The sequence below is a fragment of the Podarcis liolepis genome (genome assembly GCF_965112155.1).
Source record: "Podarcis liolepis genome assembly, chromosome: 10".
Lineage (NCBI taxonomy): Eukaryota > Metazoa > Chordata > Lepidosauria > Squamata > Lacertidae > Podarcis > Podarcis liolepis.
The window spans coordinates 48,816,197-48,837,104 of NC_139562.1; the positions used below are offsets into that span (position 1 = coordinate 48,816,197).

At 42.8% G+C, this 20,908-nt stretch overlaps 1 protein-coding gene and 1 long non-coding RNA gene across 4 annotated transcripts in view; one reads left to right on the plus strand and one right to left on the minus strand.

Annotated features, from left to right (window-relative positions):
• Window positions 1-1,251: 1,251 nt before the first annotated feature.
• Window positions 1,252-6,583, minus strand: LOC310687975. The gene is made up of 2 exons (XR_014516700.1): window positions 4,542-6,583; window positions 1,252-1,567 (listed from the first exon to the last, which is right to left on the minus strand). It is a non-coding gene; the product is annotated as an uncharacterized lncRNA (long non-coding RNA).
• A 2,497-nt stretch (window positions 6,584-9,080) lies between these two features.
• SCAF11 (SR-related CTD associated factor 11) overlaps window positions 9,081-20,908 on the plus strand; it is a 31,647-nt gene continuing 19,819 nt past the window's right edge. For all 3 annotated transcript variants that reach the window (XM_083463292.1, XM_083463293.1, XM_083463294.1), the window contains exons 1-5: window positions 9,081-9,597; window positions 14,779-14,859; window positions 16,788-16,945; window positions 18,846-18,923; window positions 20,617-20,708. In XM_083463292.1, the coding sequence (XP_083319418.1) occupies window positions 14,799-14,859; window positions 16,788-16,945; window positions 18,846-18,923; window positions 20,617-20,708 (389 nt within the window). In that variant the 5' untranslated portion in view covers window positions 9,081-9,597; window positions 14,779-14,798. The remainder of the gene's footprint in view (window positions 9,598-14,778; window positions 14,860-16,787; window positions 16,946-18,845; window positions 18,924-20,616; window positions 20,709-20,908) is intronic.

A 20,908-nucleotide genomic window follows, 5' to 3' on the forward strand; every position in this document is an offset into this window, starting at 1 on the left:
TTTTCAAAGTAGACTGCTGAAATGCATGATACCCACTTTAATTTTCCCCTTCCAGCCCTTTTTTTGTTGTTTACTTTGATTGGGTGGAGTGCTGATTACCTCATCTATTCTAATTAGTACATTGTGGATGGCTTAGGTTAGCAAAGATGATTCACTGGAGCAATGCCCTATTTTCCATGGACTTCTGCTTTCATTGAGACTGTGTTTCATGGATATTAACACACACACACAAAATTCACATTTGTCTTCTAGTTTTCTTCACCGCAAGAGTGTAACGAAAAGCATTCTCCCATCCAATGCCAATCTTTAATTAGACTTTGCAAGTCTTAAAATGGATTTTCTCCCCTTACTTAGTAAGTCATGAGGTTCTATGCTTCCTCTAAGCCTATAAAGACAGAATTTTCTTCTTTGTTGCTTTTTATTTTATAAAATCATTTGTATTCTGCCTCTCTGAACATAGCCCACAGTGAGCAGCAAACATAAAAAATAATGCATATTAAAAATAAGATCATCTTAGGCCTCATGAGGCTGAGAATTTATTCTGGTGAAAAGTCTAAATGGTTATTTCGGCAAAGTTAACGAAGTTCATTTATTTGTCTGCAAAGCTATTTTGACTGCAAGAGCTGCTGTTCTATGTCTGATTGAGTGCAGGGAAATAACCTTGCTTCCATGGAAACAAATCTCGCCTGCTGATGGTGAGTAGATAGGACCATACTTTATGCTACCAAAATCTGTGGCTAGCAAAGTTTTCCCATACATTTTTTACTATACAGATCAGCCTTACTCAACCCAGTGTCCTTCAAATGTTTGGATCTAGGACTCCCATCTTCTCCAGCCATAATGGCCAATGGTCAAGGTTGGTTAGAGTTTTAGTCTTGAAACACCTGAAAGGCACTAGATGGTGGAAGCCTGATACAGACAAATATATCATTACATAAAATCACTACCTCCTTTGAGAGTTCTAGCCTTAAGCATCATGGAACAATCACTAACTCGGTTTCTCTTTTAGTAGCCCAACAATTTCCTCATGCGTGACTAAGGATATCTGAATTCTGGTGTTGTTATATTTATTTTCCCAATGGTTCATTACTTTCCCCCCCGCGAGTTGCGGTTTCTAAAAAAAGCAGCTGCAATAGCTTTTCAGTTGTAGCAGTATTAGATAAGAACTTGAGTATTGTTTGCTCTCTTCCTAGAGACAAATTATGTTGTATATATTGATATCTTTGGGGTAACTGAACAGGCGTCATTACATACGTCAAACTACATCCTTTAATTGCAATGAGTAAACTGCAACATGAACTCCAGGTAGGAAATGTTCACTTCTCTAGAAGAACAAACTTGCCCTTTGCCAAAAGAAGGGACGGAATATGTCAAACATTTCTAATACTTGCTCTCCAAAGTTATTTAACAGCATTCTGGTCACATCACTCTACTGTATAAATGTGCAGAACTTTGTTGTTATATCTTATTAAAGAACTGAGCCAAGAAATCCAGACATGTTAAAAATCACATAGCCTGCTGTTTCATCAGTGCTGGTTTGGTCAAACAGGAGGAATGGTGCATCCAACTAAAAAAAAAAAAAGAAAAGTATAGCAGACAGGACAATGAAAAAAACGTTTTATATGCAAATATATACTGGTATGTAGGCAAGGATGCAACTAAAAACTAATCATCTAGCTAAAATATATATTTTGCAACAAACACTGTGCAGTCTGCACTCGACCTGAACTGGGTCTCACTTGCCACCAGTGATGTTTGGAAGCTTATGGACAGGCCTAATGAAATGCTGATACAAATTACAGTTATTTATTTGCAGATATATGGCCACAATGTAACAGTTGTGTAGCCATTAAGTATATTTTTATTATCTCAGAATGATCATGTCTGGTTTAAAGTCTGTTTTACTTGTTTCCTTTATTTTTAAGCAATTATGTAAAAATTGATTTAGAAAATTGTTTTACTTAGGGGGCCCTCATAATCTGTAGCTTACTGTAGCTTACTGGCACTGTCCAGTAGCATCATAAGCAATAAAAATGCTGTCTGGAAGGGCCCTTAGGCTACAATCCTATGCAGCTGTATCTGGGAGTAAGTCCCATTGAACTCATTGGGTCTAACTTCTGAGCAGATATGTATAGGAATACACTATTAGTCTGCATTCAAACTAGTGGGAGCAGTTTATTTTCTTTGGATAACCTTCCAGCAGCTCTCATTTAAATTAATAAGCAATATTCTCAGGAAACATGATAAACTGATTGTTGTTGGACTTTGATCTCAGTGAGCAATTAACTGGCATGCTTCTGGCATTGACACCATAGCAGGGGTCAGCAAACTTTTTCAGCAGGGGGCCAATCCACTGTCCCTCAGACCTTGTGGGGGACCGGACTATATCGGAGGGGGGGAGGAACAAATTCCTATGCCCCACAAATAACCCAGAGATGCATTTTAAATAAAAGCATACATTCTACTCATGTAAAAACACCAGGCAGGCCCCACAAATAACCCAGAGGTGCATTTTAAATAAAAGGACACATTCTACTCATGTAAAAACATTCGACCGTCCGCGGGTCAAATTTAGAAGGCGATTGGGCTGGATCCGACCCCCGGGCCTTAGTTTGCTTACCCATGCCATAGGGCCATGTTCTTCATGCAAGAAGGTAATCCAAAATGTTCCCATCTGATGCAATAAGATCCAGAGATATTGACATAAGCGGGAAACATTATTTGCTTTATTGCAACATCCTCCTTGGCATTTTTTCAAAAAGAAAAGCTTTCTTTTCACATCAGCCAAGCAAAGGTTATCTTGGGGAAATGTAAATAAGAAGCTACACGGTAGTTTAGAGTTTCACTTATATCTATGACAATTAATCAGAAAATAGGACCAAACTCATTTAAAGTTTTTTCATGACTGATCTGAGTTCCACTTCCTGTTTTACAATTAATCTAACAAGAGCTCCAGAGAAAGTGATGTAGCAACCTGACACTGCTACAATCTGACTACTTGCAGAAATGGTGCAGCATGCTGTCTGTGGGCAATGAGATTCCCTAATTCAAACCTCGCCTCCAGCATAAACACACACACTAAGCAGTCACAAGGGGGAATTATACACAGCCTTAAATACATCCTTGCATCCAAAGTCTGTGGGGTATTCCGTTGTATGTTTAACCCCTTAGGTAGAATTCCCCTCCCTCAGTGGCCATTTTGTGGTTGTGTGAAATAAGTTGTATGAATCTGCACTAACCAACCCTCTTGTGTCTCCTCCCCCCCCCCCCCCGCATCCCAAATAACATTGCCATTCAATGGAAAATGAAGTCATGCTAATTATCACTTGATTTGCCTCTTTTTTATATATATAGTTACTCTGCACAGCTTTTCATTCAAATAATGGCCCCGCTGTGAAATAATATAGCAGGCTTTATATCTGTAACAATGCACACATAGACATGCCAGAAAGGAAGCAGCTAAAGTAAGCAGGATATGGTAGAAATTAAAGAAATAGCCCTGATATAATACCCAGATGTGCATTGTGTCATTAAATAGTAATCAATGTAATTTCCGGCTCTGCTCATTTTGGAGCTTCAGAAAGGTGTGAAGAATCTCTTTGCAGTTACAGTGAGCTTAGATAATAAGTCTATTAATATTAGGCAGGCAGCTTAGGTGTACTATTTTTGATGCCTGCTGAAATCTTTGCCTAGGTTTTTCCCTTGGCTTTTAAATGCAGAATTTGGCTAAATAGTTTCATTAACTGGCTTACATTGATTACAGCCCATTTCTAAACACGTAGTATCTCTGACTGCAAACAAGAATAACCCTCTTTCAGTGGAGTAGTATCATATTTTGTGACACTGTTTTGGCACATGAGTTGGTCCAACCCATGCCAAAAAGATTTCATGACCCACAAACTTACGCCCTCACTAAATTTTAAATATGTTTGTCATTCACACTTGACAGGTTTGTAAGAGAGAAACCCATACAAAGTATCTTATTAATGGTGTGATGTACTGCCATCTTGTGGCAGCATTTCTGCAACAGAGCTTCAAGATTCTACAGTGTGAAAATCACATAAGAAATTTCACTGAACAAGAGACCACAATAAAATAAGGATATATATCCAACTAGCAAAGTACTGAGTGTTTCTTTTATCCCAGTGGAGCCAGAAAATTTTCCAGTGTGTACCATACACAGACATTTTATTTTTATTTTCATTGTCTCAACTTTATCTAAGATTGGTATATTTGACTGTGAGATTTTCAGATTACACTGAGATGAAGCTAATTAACACATCTTTAATACTTAGAATTATTTTACCATTAGGAAAATTAATGCTATGTCACAGACCTCTCCTCTTCCCTTTTGCACTTCCTGCCACTCTCGTTTTTCCTTTGCGTCGTACACCTTTGTTTCCATGGATGCCAGACACATGATTGCCATTTGTGGTGTGTTGCCAGTGTGGTGTAGCATTGAGACTTGGGAGATGCTAGCATTCCAATCTTCACTCAAACATGCAGCCTTGGGCCAGTCACAGTCTCTTAGCCTAACATACCTCTCAGGGTTGTGAGGATAAAACAGGAAGACGGAGAACCATGTATGCCACTTCGAGCTCTTTGGGTGAAAGGTGGGATCAGAGCTGTCAACTTTCCCCTTTTCTTGCGAGGAATCCTATTTGGAATAAGGGAATTTCCCTTTAAAAAGGGGAAAAGTTGACAGCTATGGGTGGGATATAAATGTAATAAGAAAACAAATAAACCAACAAACCAAATAATACATTCTTGTGTTTTGAGATTTTTCAGGACACTGTGTTTCCCCCTTCCTTCCTGGGCTGAGTGGACATAGGATATGAGTGCATATGTCCTCACGCCTCACTTAAACACATTCTGTCATTGGAATATAGGGTTGCTCAGTTATAATTCGCCTTATCTTAAGTGTTTTGAGTGGACAACAATTTTATATAAGGCGTGAAGGGCAAGGACATCTATTCCCAAGGAGACAGCACAATCAGTACAAATAACATGACACAGATTAGTGCCTGAATGACAATCTGCATTCTTGTTGGGAGACTGATGTCTCCCGAGAAGTTAACACTATCTCATCTCCCCTCCACAAGTTTATAAATATAACATAAATCATAGATAATTATTTCACATCCTGTTTCCTTGTTGTTCTAAACACAGGAAAGCTTTTTCTTCACAGCTATTATTCGTGCTTGTTAATAATAAGAGTGTGCTTTTGTCCTCAAGGCTTCACAGCTATATGTATCCAGCACTACTGAGCAAGAGTTATTAACATCCATGAAAACCTATACAATTTACCCAGTGACACCACAGATTCAGACCCCCCCCCCAAAAAAAATCGCAAAGCAAAATAGAAACTTGCTGTCTCCTGAGATTAGACAGACTTATTAAATGAGAAGTCTTCTCAAAAACCACTCCATAGTTTGCCATTTAATGTCATCGTCAGTTTTGGTGCAATCCAAACTCCCTATCGGCTGGGCTGAAGGAGTTTAGGACATGGTGCCACAGGTCCCACCCTAGAAGAGGGGAGCTCATTTAGAAATCCCCCTCTGCCATCAACAGAAGTCCATCCACCTGCGCACAGACAGGCTGGTGCATAAGAGCCACACCTGCCACATCCCAGAAAAGGGATGACCTGGGATGGGGGCAGGACATACTGGGAAGAAGCCTGCAATCTACCACATCCAAAATCACTTCAGACCACATATATATAAGGTGCACTAAGCATCTTCAATCTTTTCAGACCCACAACCCATTTTAACCCAAACATGTATTTGGAGACCCATTTCTTACCATTTAACCATATAGATGGATGTTGGTAGCACTCCTGCTGTGACCCACATTGAATCAGGTCATGACCCACTTGTGGGCCCCAATGCACCAGCTGAAGACCAGCGTTCTATACCATCAAAAGACATGGTGTACAGGGCCCCACTTCATAGGAAACAATAGACTAGGGCCATTGTGAGAAAATTGGGGGCCCATCCCACTGGCTAGTCACACCTATGTTGGCATGAGACTTCTCTCCACATGCAGCAGAGCCCCATGGCCAATCAACAGATGGCACTGGAAGGATATCAACCCAAATGCGCCAGCCACAAATCACATGATGCCTCTCATGGCATGGAACTGTGCCACACACACTTCTTATGGGGACTTTGAGCGCCAGGAGGGGGCACTATTGTGGAAGGGCATGAACACTGGGCACTTGGTGGAAAAAATACCAGCTTTTGAGCAAGTTTGTTTCTTCAGTACAGGAACAAACACTGCTGCTGTTCACATTTCCTTCCCAAGCTTCACTCCCAAGCAGGCACCTGGGCTTCAGCAATGGATGCTGAACACTTGCAGGCCCCAAGCAGATGTGTGGACATGCTCCGTCTCTTCTCTCCTGGTGGAGAGGGAGAACTATGATGGCTTGCCATGCCAACACCTGGAAATCACTTCTCACAACCTTCACTCCTGGCTCCCTGCCTGCACCCTCTGCTACAGGGCTGGGGAACTTGTGCCATGCTTTGGCAAGGTGAGAGACAGGGAATACAGTCTCACGCCACTAGGAGTCACCCTGCAGCACTCTTGTTGCCCGCTGCAGGATCACATCACCCAGGAGGATGGGAAGTGCAGTCAAGCTAGACCAGAGCAAGGGGACTCCAAACTCAAGACAAAGCAAACCCCAGCAGAGCACAGAAGGGCAGAAGAGAGGGAGCACTCAAGCCTGAGGGCGAGGAGGGCAGCTCAGCACAAGCAGCAAAGTAGCAAAAACTGAGTGACCTAGGATAAGAAAACAAATAGAAATCCAGTGGGAATCCACAGCCAGTGGAGTTGGGAACAGATGGCAGGAGGTGGCTTAGACCATGTGGGGACTGTGTGCGGAAGTATGTGTGCAAAGGCAGGCCCAGGTTGTAAGGCTGGGACAACAGCAGGGGGCAGAGGGCTCTGTGGTGACAAGGGATGGGGAAACAGAGGGCACTGCGAGCTTGTAAGCAAGGTCTCCCAAAGGTTTATTGGCTACCAGAGGGCATTAGGTTTTGCAAATGCAGGTTCTGATCCTTTAGCTCAGCTGTGAAGTTCCTTGGATGACCTTGCACCAATCAGAATCTCACCATCTTATCCTGTACAGCTGCATGCAGGCGGCAATGCTAATCTGGCTTCCTCAGCTGCCAGAGTGAGAAACGAAGTCCTCACACCCTGATTATATATATCTATAGTAGGCATGGGTTACGTCAGGGGTCAGCAAACCTTTTCAGCAGGGGGCCGGTGTATGGTGTAGTGGTTAAGAGCGGTAGACTCGTAATCTGGTGAACCAGGTTCGCGTCTCCGCTCCTCCACATGCAGCTGCTGGGTGACCTTGGGTCAGTCACACTTCTCTGAAGTCTCTCAGCCCCACTCACCTCACAGAGTGTTTGTTGTGGGGGAGGAAGGGAAAGGAGAATGTTAGCCGCTTTGAGACTCCTTCGGGTAGTGATAAAGCAGGATATCAAATCCAAACTCTTCTTCAGACCTTGTGGGGGGCTGGACTATATTTTGGAGGGGGGAAAGCGAATGAATTCTTATGCCCCACAAATAACCCAGAGATGCATTTTAGATGAAAGCACACATTCTACTCATGTAAAAACACACCAATTCCCGGACCGTCCGCAGGCCGGATATAGAAGGCAATTGGGCCGGATCCGGCCCCTGGGCCTTAGTTTGCCTACCCATGGGTTACGTCTTTGCCAGGGCAACCTTTGGCTCTCAGTTTAGAAACCTGGGCAGATATGTCACCTGCTGTATTTTTATGTCGTGAACCGCCGTGAGATCTACCGATGAAGAGCGGTATAAAAATGTAATAAATAAAAATATATACCTGATCTTTTAAAGTTCGGGTGCCAGGGACCTTCCGCATGCAAATCATGCACTTTGCCATTGGGCTGCTCCCACCATTCCAGTTAATGGACAGATCATGCAGGGTTGCCGTACACCCTCTTTTTCCAGGACACATCCTCTTTTTCATCATATAGTGATCCATAGTTAAAAGTAAAAGTTGGCAAACGTGTGCTCTTTTTTGCTCTTCAGAATACAGCAACCCAGAAGCTGAACGTTTTGACATACAGCCTCTTAAGGCTGCAATCCTATACAGTGGTACCTTGGGTTAAGGTCCGTTCTTAACCTGAAACGGTTCTTAACCTGAAGAACCTAACTTTAGCTAATGGGGCCTCCTGCTGCCGCTGTGTTGCCGGAGCCTGATTTCTGTTCTTATCCTGAAGCAAAGTTCTGGGTTATTTCTGGGTTAGCGGAGTGTGTAACCTGAAGCATATGTAACCCGAGGTACCACTGTACCTGTGGGTGGGTGGGTAAACTACCAGATGCCCTTGGACTACAACTCCCATCACCTGTGACCGCTGGGAGGCTGCCTGGGTTGCCAACTTTAATAAAATGGACGGGGCGGGGAGGTAAGCCCAGCCCCACATAAAAAGGGGGGAGGGGGAAAACAGTGTCAAATATTTTGGTGGCGGGGGCGAAGGGACCTCGGTCCCTAGGAGTTTGCTCCTATGCTGGGGGCTGATGGCAGCTGGAGTCCCACAACAATCTGGGGGTGAGCCATCCCCCTCGGGGGGTTTGTTTCCGAATGGATGCGCGTGAGGTGACGCCGTGACGTGTCTCGGTCACGTGAACTGTCTCGCGTGTGCCCGTTTCTCACGGTTAACGGCCACAACTGCCACGGAGCCCAAACCAGATATGTTGTTGTTGTTGGGCAGGGTGGGAGGGGAGGACTGTCAAATCCTTCAAGAGGCGTCCACGTGCATCAACAGCCTACAATGTAACTTTAAAAAAATTAAGTCACCTGCGCAGGCAACACCATGACGGAGCAAGAACTCTGCTGCTAGTCCATAAATCTCTCTCTCTCTCTGACTAGCGCCCGCTTCCCCAAACGATTCAACTAAATCTCTAATTCGGGATTACGTAATGCTCCCGTTTGCGCCTGCTCTTTTTTTTTGAGAGAGAGAAAAATGGTCATATCGCCTGCGCATGCGCCTCACGCCTGCTCGCTTTCTCCCCTCCCTTGCTGGGGAGCTGGAGGACCTTCCCAGAATGCCCCTGGGTGGCGGCAGGGACCGATCTTGCTTTGGGTCTCGCTGGCAAGACAGCGCCGCGCGCCTGCGAGCCCCGTCACGCTTAAATCCCCACCTACCGACCTTCTGCGTAGAGAACTGATTGGGTAGCGCCGCCGTGCGGCGTTTTTCCCCTCTCTCTCTACGGGTAGGGAGGGAAAGTGAGGGTGAGGAGAGGAAAGTAGAGGAAAGGTGTGCGCGCGCGCTGCTCCTCCTCGTCGTCTACCGTTGCCGCGAAGGGACATGTGACCGGCGGAAAGCGGGCTCTGAGCAGAACGCGCTGTCGAAGCGGCCTGCTGCTGCTGCTTCCTCCTCTCCCGCCTCCTGTTGTCGCCGCCGCGCGAGGCCTTTTCCTCAGCCCGGCGGAGTTCGCGCGCGCGCGCGCGCCACGGAGGCGCCGAAAGGCCCAGAGCCTCCATGTTGGCTCCGCAGTAGCCGGAGCCCCTTGACCGCGAGACCTGCTCCTCCGTCCAAGCCGCTCGCTCCGAGGCGCCGCCAGGTAAGTTGAGTCGGCTTCGTTCGACGCGCGGGGAAGGAGGGGGCGAGGCCGGCGCTGCGTGTGTGTGTGTGGGAGAAAGAGAGAGCGGAAGGGAAACAAAGAGGAAAGCGCCGACGGCCAGGCCTCGTCCGCTTCCCCTCACGGAAGCTGCCCCGGCCTATTTCCTCGAGGCTCGGCGGGGCCTGGTGGCGAAAAGGCCGCCCCCCCCCCCCGCAGCACCTCGCCTTGGTCCAGATCGTGGCGGCAGGGGCCTTTGGAAGCTGGCGGAGGAGGCTCCGTGGTCGGGCCCCAAGCAGGGAAAGAAAGTTTCGCTGCCGGAGGAGGAGGCCAATGCCGAGGGCTCCCCTCGGTGCGCAGGAGGAATTTCTCCTCCAGGAGCGAGGCATTGCTGTCGCTTCTCGTCGTAGCCGAATATCCAGCCCGTCCCGGGCAGTCCTTTGTTTAACAATTTCTCTCTCACACACACGCACCTCTTGTTTGCGGGCTGGAGGTCACGGCGAAAAGTTGTTAATCTTTGGCCTCTGGACTCCGCGCAGAGCCCGGAGAGGAGAAGTTTGGCACTTGCGTTTGAATTTGCTTTTGAAGATAAACGACCCCCCCCCCCGCTTTTGTGTGTATGCCTTTTGTGGGATTACTGAAAGATGCCTTGTGCATCGAGCGTATGGAACAGGCATAGGCAAACTCCAGCTCTCCAGATGTTTGGGACTACAATTTCCGTGATCCCTAGCTAACAGGACCAGTGGTCAGGGATGATGAGAATTGTAGTCCCAAACATCTGGAGGGCCGGAGTTTGCCTATGCAAGCTAATACTTGGGAGGGGAAAGCTAATACTTGGGAGGGGAAAGTACAGAAAATACTATTAAATTCCGTTACCTGAAAGAGGTGTTGGAAAGGTGTTTGCCACTGGTTCCTTATGGATACCCGAACTATCTGGCCAAGGCAAAGAAAAAAAAGCTAGTGAGAATTAACTCTTAGTTGTCTATGGTAGATGTTTATTTAAGGTACCAGGAAACTTTCACTTTCTCTTTCCTGGAATACAAGGAGTTTGCTTCTCAAACCTTTTGTGTATTTTCTTTTGGATCCTTTTGAGAGCGTTTTGAAGCAGCCAAGACCTGATCATAGGATCCCTTGACACATTTTATGCAAGTTGTGTTTGATATTCCGAATTCTTCTTTGTTGTAGTTGGGTATGTAATGACAGTCGTGGTGTCTTCACATTCATGAATGAAAATGCCTATTGGGATGGATCTTTGTGTGTGTCACAGGCTGTTCTTTTGAACTGAAATGATCACACGATGTGTGTGTAGACTGAAGGATTCTGTATGTCTTAAATTTCATTGTCCAATGCACAAACAATGTTGATGCTTTTCTTGCTATTACTATTATCTTGTTGTTATTATTTATTAAATTTATATACTGCTCTTCTTCTGAAAATCACAGGACAGTTGCATGTTTGGCTGCTCAGCAGTTTTTAAGGAAATGTCAGGATTGATATGAACAAGACCTATGATTTATGAATCATTGTCTTATTAGGGTTTCAGCTCTCTGTCTAGCATGCCACACAGTAGGGGTGAAAATTGAGCCCTTCTAATCAAATGGGAGGAGGGAGGAGGCTGACCTGGCGGAAGGTGTGTGTCTATAGGGACAGGTAAGATGAAGGGCCTGGCCAGTCACAGGTTTCCTGTGCCTGATCTACTGTCCTGTTATGGGTTCTGTAACTGAAAGTTGCATAGCACATGTCACTCGGGAGCAATTCAGTGTCAAAATTTGGAGATGAGAGAGATCCTTAATTTCCTTTGCAGTCTCACATATCTGTCTCTCATAACTATATGCTTGATTGTACAAACTGCTTTCTTTGTGAAGGCATAGCAAACAGGAGGGATTGAATATCTATAAAGGTGTCTGGGGACTCTTTCGTAATGCTGAAGTAGTTGATTGCCAGAAAACCATTGGTTATAAACTGCTAGGAGATATCTAATTACTTCATAAGGCGCAAAAGCACACACCTCCTCCCATGTACACCAAATCCACAGTTAAGCGGTATGTTTTGTTTTCATGGAAAGCAAGGGAAGGGAAGGGAAAGTATGTAATTAAATTCTTAGAAAGTTTGTGAAGAAATGTTCATAAGTAATGCATAGGTAGGAAATAGGGGGTTTGGCTTTTTTTCTGAAAAAAGTGTCAGTAATCTTTTAAACTTCATAGTTGGCTCTTTCACTAAAATCTAGTCTTTTCCTTCCTTAGGGCAAAGATGTGTGTATTCTTGGTTAAGTCCAGGCTTCCCACCAGCTTGTCCTATTTTATGCTATCACAGGAGGGTGGGATTGTGTGAGAGCCTGAGAGGAGGGTGGCCAGGTGGTGACATTATCTGGCTGCTACTTTACCACACTGAGGTGCAAGCTCTTCCCAATAAACTGTTTGCTGTTCTCCCAAGGGATGGGGCTTGTGAAGAACCACCCCTTCTGCTCTGCTTCTGGGCTTAAGGTTTCCCCCCAGCATTCAGAATGAGGAATGAGCAAGTAGGATGTTAGAAATCTGGGTCCTTGCCCTATGCCAGGGATGTCCAACTTCCAAGAAACTGTGATCTACTCCCACTTTTTTTTTAAAAAAGGCAGTGATTACCCATTTTTTTGGGGGGGGGGTCTGTCATGATCACAGGATGCCCATTGTAATCGACCGGTTGGACATCCCTGCCCTATGTCATGCCCAACTCTGTGCAAGCTGTAGCCATTAAACTTGTGTCCATTTTAACCCACATGTTGTCTCACAGTTGGTCTTACTTTCCCATACCACTGCACTCTATGGACACAGAAAGAATTCATATATATTAGCAAAAGATAATAGGGAGTTTGATGGCACTATTGCAAAGGAGAATGGGTTGGTGTGAGAGCATAGTGCTTTATCCAGCTTCTTTTGCTTGTTGTTTTTTACTTTAGCTGGAGGAAAACATTTTAAAGCTATCTAGAAGCATTTGCACACAAAACTGATAGGCTGGTAAAGGGTTAAGTGTCTTCTTTTTACTTGCTAATTTGTCATGTGTTGACACTACAGTGAAAATAAGGGATTAGGAACCCCCTCTTTCCCTTCAAATGTGCCATTGATCACCAAATTTTTGCATCTTTGTTTATCTTTTGCTATTTACTTAAGGCTGCAAATCTGTTAGGAAGTTTGTCTTATTAATAGGTTTTTGTTTTTTTTAAAGTATCTTAGAAAAGTAAATTGTGGCAGGTAGGTGCACTGGAAAACGGATAAAATCCAAACAACCTCCAGATTCTATGAACATTCTGAGTTTGCTTGTACTTGGTAGCAAGTAACATTTTGCTTTTTATATACTGGTTGGAATCTAGAGTTGCTTTAGGAATGCTCATTGACTTTTGTATGAGTAGGATTTTTTATTTCTAACAGCATTCTTTCTCTCCCCCTTCCCCCATGACCTGGATCAGAACTCTGGAGGAAGCAGCTACAGGAAGAAACACATTTTTTCTTTAGACATTTATACCCTAAAACAAAAAGCTTTTTAAAATGTTCAGCGTGCATTTCAACATCAAAAATTGTTAGCTGTGTGGCCTATGGTAGGAAGTTATTATGGTGGGTGTTACTACAGAGAAGGCTCCCACATATCCCATCAGCCATACTTAGCAGTGGGTCATGAAGTAGGGTGTCCTTTATTGATGGATGAAGTTTCAACTTCTTAACCCATATTCATTCTGTTATTGATTGCAGGCTCCAGTTCTTGCTTGTCAAAATATACAGGTTGAAGAATGAGAGAGAGGGCAGCTGTACTGATGCTAAAATCTTTATCAGTTTACCCCAGTCTGCAGTTCTTCAAGAATAGTCATGAGATAAACAGCATTGTGCATGTGAACCTACACATCCACCTATCATTTAAGAGATTAGAGTTGAATTTAGGAGTGTTCTCTAAAAAGGTAGGGTAAGTTTAGAAAGATGACCCCCAAATTGAAAATGTTTTAGAATAACTTCTTGTTAAGGGGAAACTGACAAGGCATTGCATTTTCTCCCAAGATAAGTTGGACTTGGCTCAAGGAGAATCGGCCTGTGTTTCCATTTTTCTTTTCTTGTACTCATGATTATTCCTACTGTTCTGAGTTTGGGGGAAGGGGAATAACCAGGCCAGCTTGGTAATGGTCCGCTAATTATGGATGTGGGTGGCGCTGTGGGTTAAACCACAGAGCCTAGGGCTTGCTGATCAGAAGGTCGGCGGTTCAAATCCCCGCGACGGGGTGAGCTCCTGTTGTCCCAGCACCTGCCAACCTAGCAGTTCGAAAGTACAAAGTGCAAGTAGATAAATAGGTACCACTCCAGCGGGAAGGTAAACGGCATTTCCGTGCGCTGCTCTGGTTCGCCAGAAGCGGCTTAATCATACTGGCCACATGACCCGGAAGCTGTACGCTGGCTCCCTCAGCCAATAAAGTGAGATGAGCGCCGCAACCCCAGAGTCAACCGCGACTGGACCTAACGGACAGGGGTCCCTTTAACTTTATACCTTAAGATAGCAAAGGGAGTGGCTCTGTACCAGAGGACAAATGGGTGGGTTCAACTGTCTGTTAATTTGAAAGACCAAAGGCCAGAGCAGTGGTGTGAGCTAGAAGCTGGATGCAAAAGCTTCAGGCTGGAAAGGCAGAGTGAGAGAGAGCAAGGCCTGATTTCTGCTGGAATCCAAGGCTGTAGCTATAGGAGAAACAGGACCCTTTGTGGTGTTAAGGCTTTGAACCCCTCCATTGTAGGCATAGGTTGTATATACATGTAAAGAAACCAAATATTCTAAAGACACCAGAGCCTCCACTGTGCCTCATTCTAAAGGAAACACGAACTCTGTCTGAGTGCCTGGAACCCCCTGGCATCTCATACCAGTCGGAGATTGGGGTGGCATGCAACCGTATGTTTAAGACAATCTGGTATCAGATACTATGCCCTGGTCCTATGCATTGAGAAATCATAGTTGCAGGAAAGAAAATAAAATTCCTTGAATGTATGAGGGCCAAGAAATATAGACTTGCAGGTATAGGGCAGTATATAAATTTAATAAATAATAATTTTAAAAATATGATAAATTCAAGCAATGTGTGATATATATATTCTTGTTATAACACTGCCTCTGTTGGAGTTGTAGGGTTGAAATCTGTGACATATTAGGAGGAATATAATCATTATCAATATTTTGCAGGTTGTATTTCCTAAGCAGAAATGAAGAATAAAAAGCAATGTATACAAAATGCTGAAGATGAAAAGCATGAAGACACAGAAGGTAGCTAATATTGGTTGGATATTCTGCTAAATCAGATAAGATAATAATAAAGTGGAACAACATATATCACTTCTTTTTAGCATCTTCCTACACCAACATTTCCAGATCTAATAGAGAAAATGTAAAGCATCCTTTGGTATTTCTGCTTTTGGCTGATTAGAGATAGTGCCCACAGTTCATGGTCACTTCAGAGGGGGCTTCTGAATAGGAGAATATTTGAAAATTGTTTGTAAGAGGTCCTTTGTTCTTCAGGACATGATGACTCCTGTTGATGTGGCAAACTTGCATTTGAAAGGGCTGATCCACATGGCCTGTTATTCTGGAATAACAACTCATTGAATCTCTTTTAACATCTGATTTGTTCACAATATCTGACAAATTAAGCTGCTCCAACCCCTGTCCTTGACAAAGTGCTTGTGTTGTATGTTATTTTATGATATGCAAAGGGTTGTAGAGTCGGTGCACTAAGAGACACACATTGAAGATCAAAACTGTGTAAGGCAGGGATGGCTGACCTTTTTCATCCTGAAGATTGTGTTCAGAGTTGGCTAACCTGCAGTTCACATCTTGCATACATACACTCTTGCCATGCAGACATGCATGAAGCTGCACAGAATCCACCCACAGAGGCACTCATCATACATATAGATACATATACTGTACTGCACACTTGTTCCCCACCCTCTCAGCCTAGTTCTGTGGTGGGCCAATTTCTTCACTGTAAGGCTCTCAGCTCAGCACTGAGAAAGGTCAATTTCTCCACTGCGGTGCTGAGCTTAGGTGAGAAGTTTAAACCTCTCTACCTAAGTGCTGTGATGGAGATTCACCACAGCTTTCCCTCTCATCTCAGTAGTTGAGATATTGCTTCATTGCAGGATTGGGCTGCGAGTAGAGGTTTAAATCTTTCCCAAATTCAACCTCTCCTCTCAGTTCCATGATGGAGAAGTTGCAGTGCTAAAGAGGGGCATGGCTTTCCCAGACCTGGGGGTCCACCTGCGGTAACTTTGTTGGGTGGGCTGGAATTGGCCTGTGAGCTTGCTACCCCTGATTTGAGGGGATGTTTCTGAAGCATCCAGGAATTTAATGCCCATGTAGAGGTGTGGTATCATCTCAAGACCACTGTTTATGATTTTTTCATATTATACATTGTGTCCCAAGTGAATTGTTATCTAGACACTTGCAGGCTAACCAGGAAAAGGTATTGTCTATTTGGCATTTGTTAGTTTTCAGTCGGTCTGGATTTTAATAGGGTTTTAAGAAATTATAAAGTCAACTTTATTTTTTAAAACTTGAAAAAAGGCCTAAAAGGTTTCATTTTAATCATAGGAAAATTATTGCACTGTTTTTGAGATAGCTATTTACAAAAAATAAAAAGATATTTGTACAAAATTGCACCTTACAATTTTATATGCATGTAGATCACATTGTTACCACAGTGATTTATAATTAACCTGTGAAACTAATTGACATATATGCAGTAGTGACTGCTGTCATAGTAACTTGTTTAAAAGCTTCAGTAATTCCATGTCGTGGATGGTTTGTAGTTGGCCACTACCAATAGTAGGCCGGAGCAGTTTTCATATTCACATCTAAAGGCATACACACACACACCCTAAATCTTGACCTGACCTGCTTATGACCTGGTGGTTGGTAAGGACGAAATGTTGGGTAGAGGGCAGTATGATGATCACAAGATTCAAAATTCAACATTTGCATTCTTGTTGGCTTCAGTCATACATAATGAGATAACTGCATTTCAGACCTAGCTGACAATATTGAGACATTTTACTGTCAGCTTACAAAGGATTTGAGAGTCAACTTTTTAGATCCGCAAGTTTGAACAAAATTGCATATCAGCATGATGTGGCATGTTATTTAAGTGGATATTACTACTACAGACTTCACAGAGCTTTTACATTTTATAACAGGTGAAGAGAATGAAGAAAACTGCTCCTGTTCTTCTAGCTTTTTGTCTGAAGATGACAGGTGTCCAATCTGTCTAAACTGCCTGACAGAGCAGGAGGTTGGTTTTCCTGAAAACTGCAGTCACATCTTCTGCATGACCTGCATCCTTAAATGGGCCGAAGTAAGTATAGGTGGTTCATGGGAAACTTGTAAACTGGCTACTTAAATGCTTAAAATCATTTTAAAGGGTAATATTTCTCCTTGGCAGCCTGGCAGCCAAAGAACAGTACTACTAGTTCCTCATATTCAAGTGACCTCGAAGGCACATGGCAGCCTGCTTTTGAAACCTGAGACTTTCAAAAGCAGTATATAATATAGCAAAAGGGCTTGATGTTTAAAGGATTTAAAAAAAAAACAAAAAACCCCAGCTGGCATGCCTAAATCAGCTCTTTGTGAGTTATGGCCCAAATGTAACTCGTTTCACATTTCAGCGAAGTACTCGCATCACCACATTTGGTAAATGCTTAGATAGTGGCCTTTGTTTGTTGGAAGTTAATGTTGTGAGTTCTTGATAAATGGTTTGTCCATTTGTCTTCCCAAACTATAGGTAATTATTGTGTCTCCTTTCCTACTGCTGTTGCTTTCTCGGGAAATCTGCTAAATGATGATCCCATAGTACTGACCTATTTTCTTGCAACTTTGTAATATTGTGCTTTGTTACTGTAGACTTCTTTCTTTGCCCGTGTAGCTATGCTTATGCAATATAACATTGTTGCTTTCAGCATCTTGCTTGTTGTGATGAACAACCCAGATTGAGAGAACTTCATAAGGACCTAAAGTCTTATACACATCATATGCAATATTGTAACTGATGCTTATCCAGCTTCTTAGAAACATTTTTGGAGAACTACTCTTTCTAGGCATCTTTTATTGCTGTGATCACTTATCGCTGTGACAGATATTATAAACCCCAGAGTTTAATTGCATACTCTTCATGTCCTACTCTAATCAGTAGGACAAAATGTTTCTAAAAGTCAGTAATTGTTTTCTATGTTCATGGCATTCCTTCAAGTATTTGAAGCTAATTATCCAGAATTGTGGTCATGATAAAATGTTTAGTCCCTCTGCTTTAGAGACACAAGCCAACAGGACTCAACGGTAGAAAAACAGTGTGGCAAGCAAAGCCCATGCCAGTAGATATTGCACTTATGCACAGGTTGATCTTGCTTAATGAGCAGAATGTGTGACTGGAACCAGGTGGGTTGAGAGGAGTGCTCAGATCTTGCAGTCAGTCTGCATGTCAATACCTGGAAGGGTCTTGTAGGTTGGTTGTAGAAGTTGTTCGTAGTTGCTGGATCCGAGTCACTGCTATGTGGCAGTCTGTGGCCCTTCCCACTCATCAGGAGGGAATGATATGAATATGGCTGCAGTAAGGACAGTATGGAGTACGAATTCAGTTTCTATTGTTCCCATGCTTCCACCACTCTTTGGAGACCTGGGTTTTACTACTGCACCACTCTGCCTCCACCATGTGACTTCCTGGTTGCTTGCTATCTATCTAAAGTGCAAGATCACACCTTTATTTTATCACCTGTAGGATTTCCATCACACACACCTGAAATATCCAACATGTCTGCTTTCCCAATTCCTTTTATATCTCTGTTGTCATCATTTAATTCCAAACAATTCATTTATTCACCTTTTACCATCCACACACCAATATGCATGCACACACACAGGTGTCACATTTGTGTTCCTAGAAGGAACGGCTATTATTTCTAAAATATACTTAAAAATAAAATTACTGTTGATTTGCAACCCAACAGATCAGTTTGCCCTTGCTGATTCATCAACTAAGGCTTTTATTGATTTGTTTATTGAGCCAATTAGCATCTGGAATCTTAAGTTAATTGAAAATAACAGATTCCAGAGGAATATGCATGCAGGTTGGTTTGAATCAAGAGATTCAAAAACTGGACAGACGATACAGTTGTTCCTTTTTTTTCTTTTTCTTTTTTGGAGAGAAAAAAACTATTTCTAATGTTATAAAATAGTGAGATGTGAACAAAATCTTCTTTCAGACCAGAGCGTCATGCCCAGTTGACCGCAAACAGTTCCAAGCTGTATATAAACTTAATGCGTTAGAAGACTGCATAAAGGCAAGTTCCAATGTTTATTTAATTTATATTTTGTGTTTAGAAAATTACCATCAGAATAAATTAGCCTTTTGTTCTTCAAAGATCTGAATAATTATTTGGTCACTAAGGCAGGTTGGATGCTGTTAATGGCATGTTCTAACTTTGACTAAAAAACATTTGTTTAAAGCATTTAACCCTGATAGAAGGAGTCCTTCTCTTTGTGGAAGTTGAAGTCTATTTCCAACCCATTTTTTATATACTTCACAATTATTTCTCAGTGTTGGTAAAATCATACCATTTAGCGCTCAAATGATTTCTTATTTTATTTGTTGGCAAGCTGTAATTTCCAGCACATCTCAAAAAGTTCTAGTGTTTAACTGTGATTCATTTGCAAAGGAGATGCTGATTGCTCTTTTCGATTAATTACAGATTTGGGCAAGGGGAGAGATTGGTCTCTCTGTTTTGTCTTTGCAGAAGGTAAAAGCAGTGTAATACTTCAGCTGCTTCTGCAAACATAAGCAAGACCCCATTCTCCCGAGTCTTCTGCCATTTGCAGAAGAGGTGGAGAGGGAGAGAAAAAGAGAAACACACAGTATTTTTTATTCAACCTAGGCTTCCCTCTTACTCCATACTCCTGCTTCTCTAAAACCCCATAAAGGTGTTGTTATCAGGATTCTTCCAAATACATGATTTCTGGGAAGTAAACAATGTCTAAATTTTAGGACCCATGTTTATTTAATAATAAAAGGCTAAAATCATATTTGCTCCAAAATGATAAACTAGGAAGACATTAGGAGTGAAATCCAAGGCTGTCATGCCATGCACAGAATGGCTTTTGATTTAGCAGAGATGATCACTAACAATGATAAACTCAGCTGTCATACTGTATTTCCCTATGCTCCTGAAAATCCGTTATAGAAGTTTAGGGGACCCTTTAAAACTTTGTGGATAGTGGTGTGGGCAGCTGCAATGTGAATGGAATATTGGGAAAAATACCCTTCCTTCTTACATTAGCAGATTCCTCCACGGTCAAAAGCTGTTTTCTGAGCAGGATGGCAACAGCAGATTTCACCCTGATAATTCAATCAATATCTTGGGAACACTTTCATGTGGCAAATAATGAGGACCGTATGAAGAGCCAGTGTGGTGTAGTGGTTAAGAGCGGTAGATTCGTAATCTGGGGAACCGGGTTTGCGTCTCCGCTCCTCCACATGCAGCTGCTGGGTGACCTTGGGCTAGTCATACTTCTCTGAAGTCTCTCAGCCCCACTCACCTCACAGAGTGTTTGTTGTGGGGGAGGAAGGGAAAGGAGAACGTTACCTGCTTTGAGACTCCTTTGGGTAGTGATAAAGAGGGATATCAAATCCAAACTCCTCTTCTTCTTCAATTGTCCAGTAGCTTATAAGAAAAGTTTTACTGGACTTTTTATGTTTTCAGAAAACACCAAGACAGATTTTTAGGTTTTTTACTGGTAACTCTACCCAAGTGTGTGCTATTGAGCAAGCGTCTGCTTTGTCTCTTTTCCTAGAATGAGAATGTCTTGACCCAGAGTTCCTTTAGAACAAATCAGTGTGATGCTATAAATCAGAATTGGCATTTTTATATCGTGTATTAAGTGAATAATGCTGTAGGCTGAATCACATAACTGCTAGGTTGTAAATATTAGAGAAAATGATTTGGGAAATTGCAGTACTAATTTTAACATTCCTTACAGGTTCAAATAAAGGAACAAGTAAGCAAAAAAGATGACCTACTTAGCTGTAATGAGGGCAAGTATTGCCCTGTAAATATGAAAAACTGTACAAGGTTAGTAATGAACCTTTCCTTTACTGTTGATGTCATGTCTAGTTCGTTCATAAACATTGATTAGATGTGTTTCAGATTCATAAGGATGATACCAATAAGTAATACTCTGAGTACTCGCATAGAGATCAAAAGACTTGCTATTTAAGTTTGTTAATTTGTGCTCGGTTAAGAGTATGACTAATGTTGAATATGATACAGTG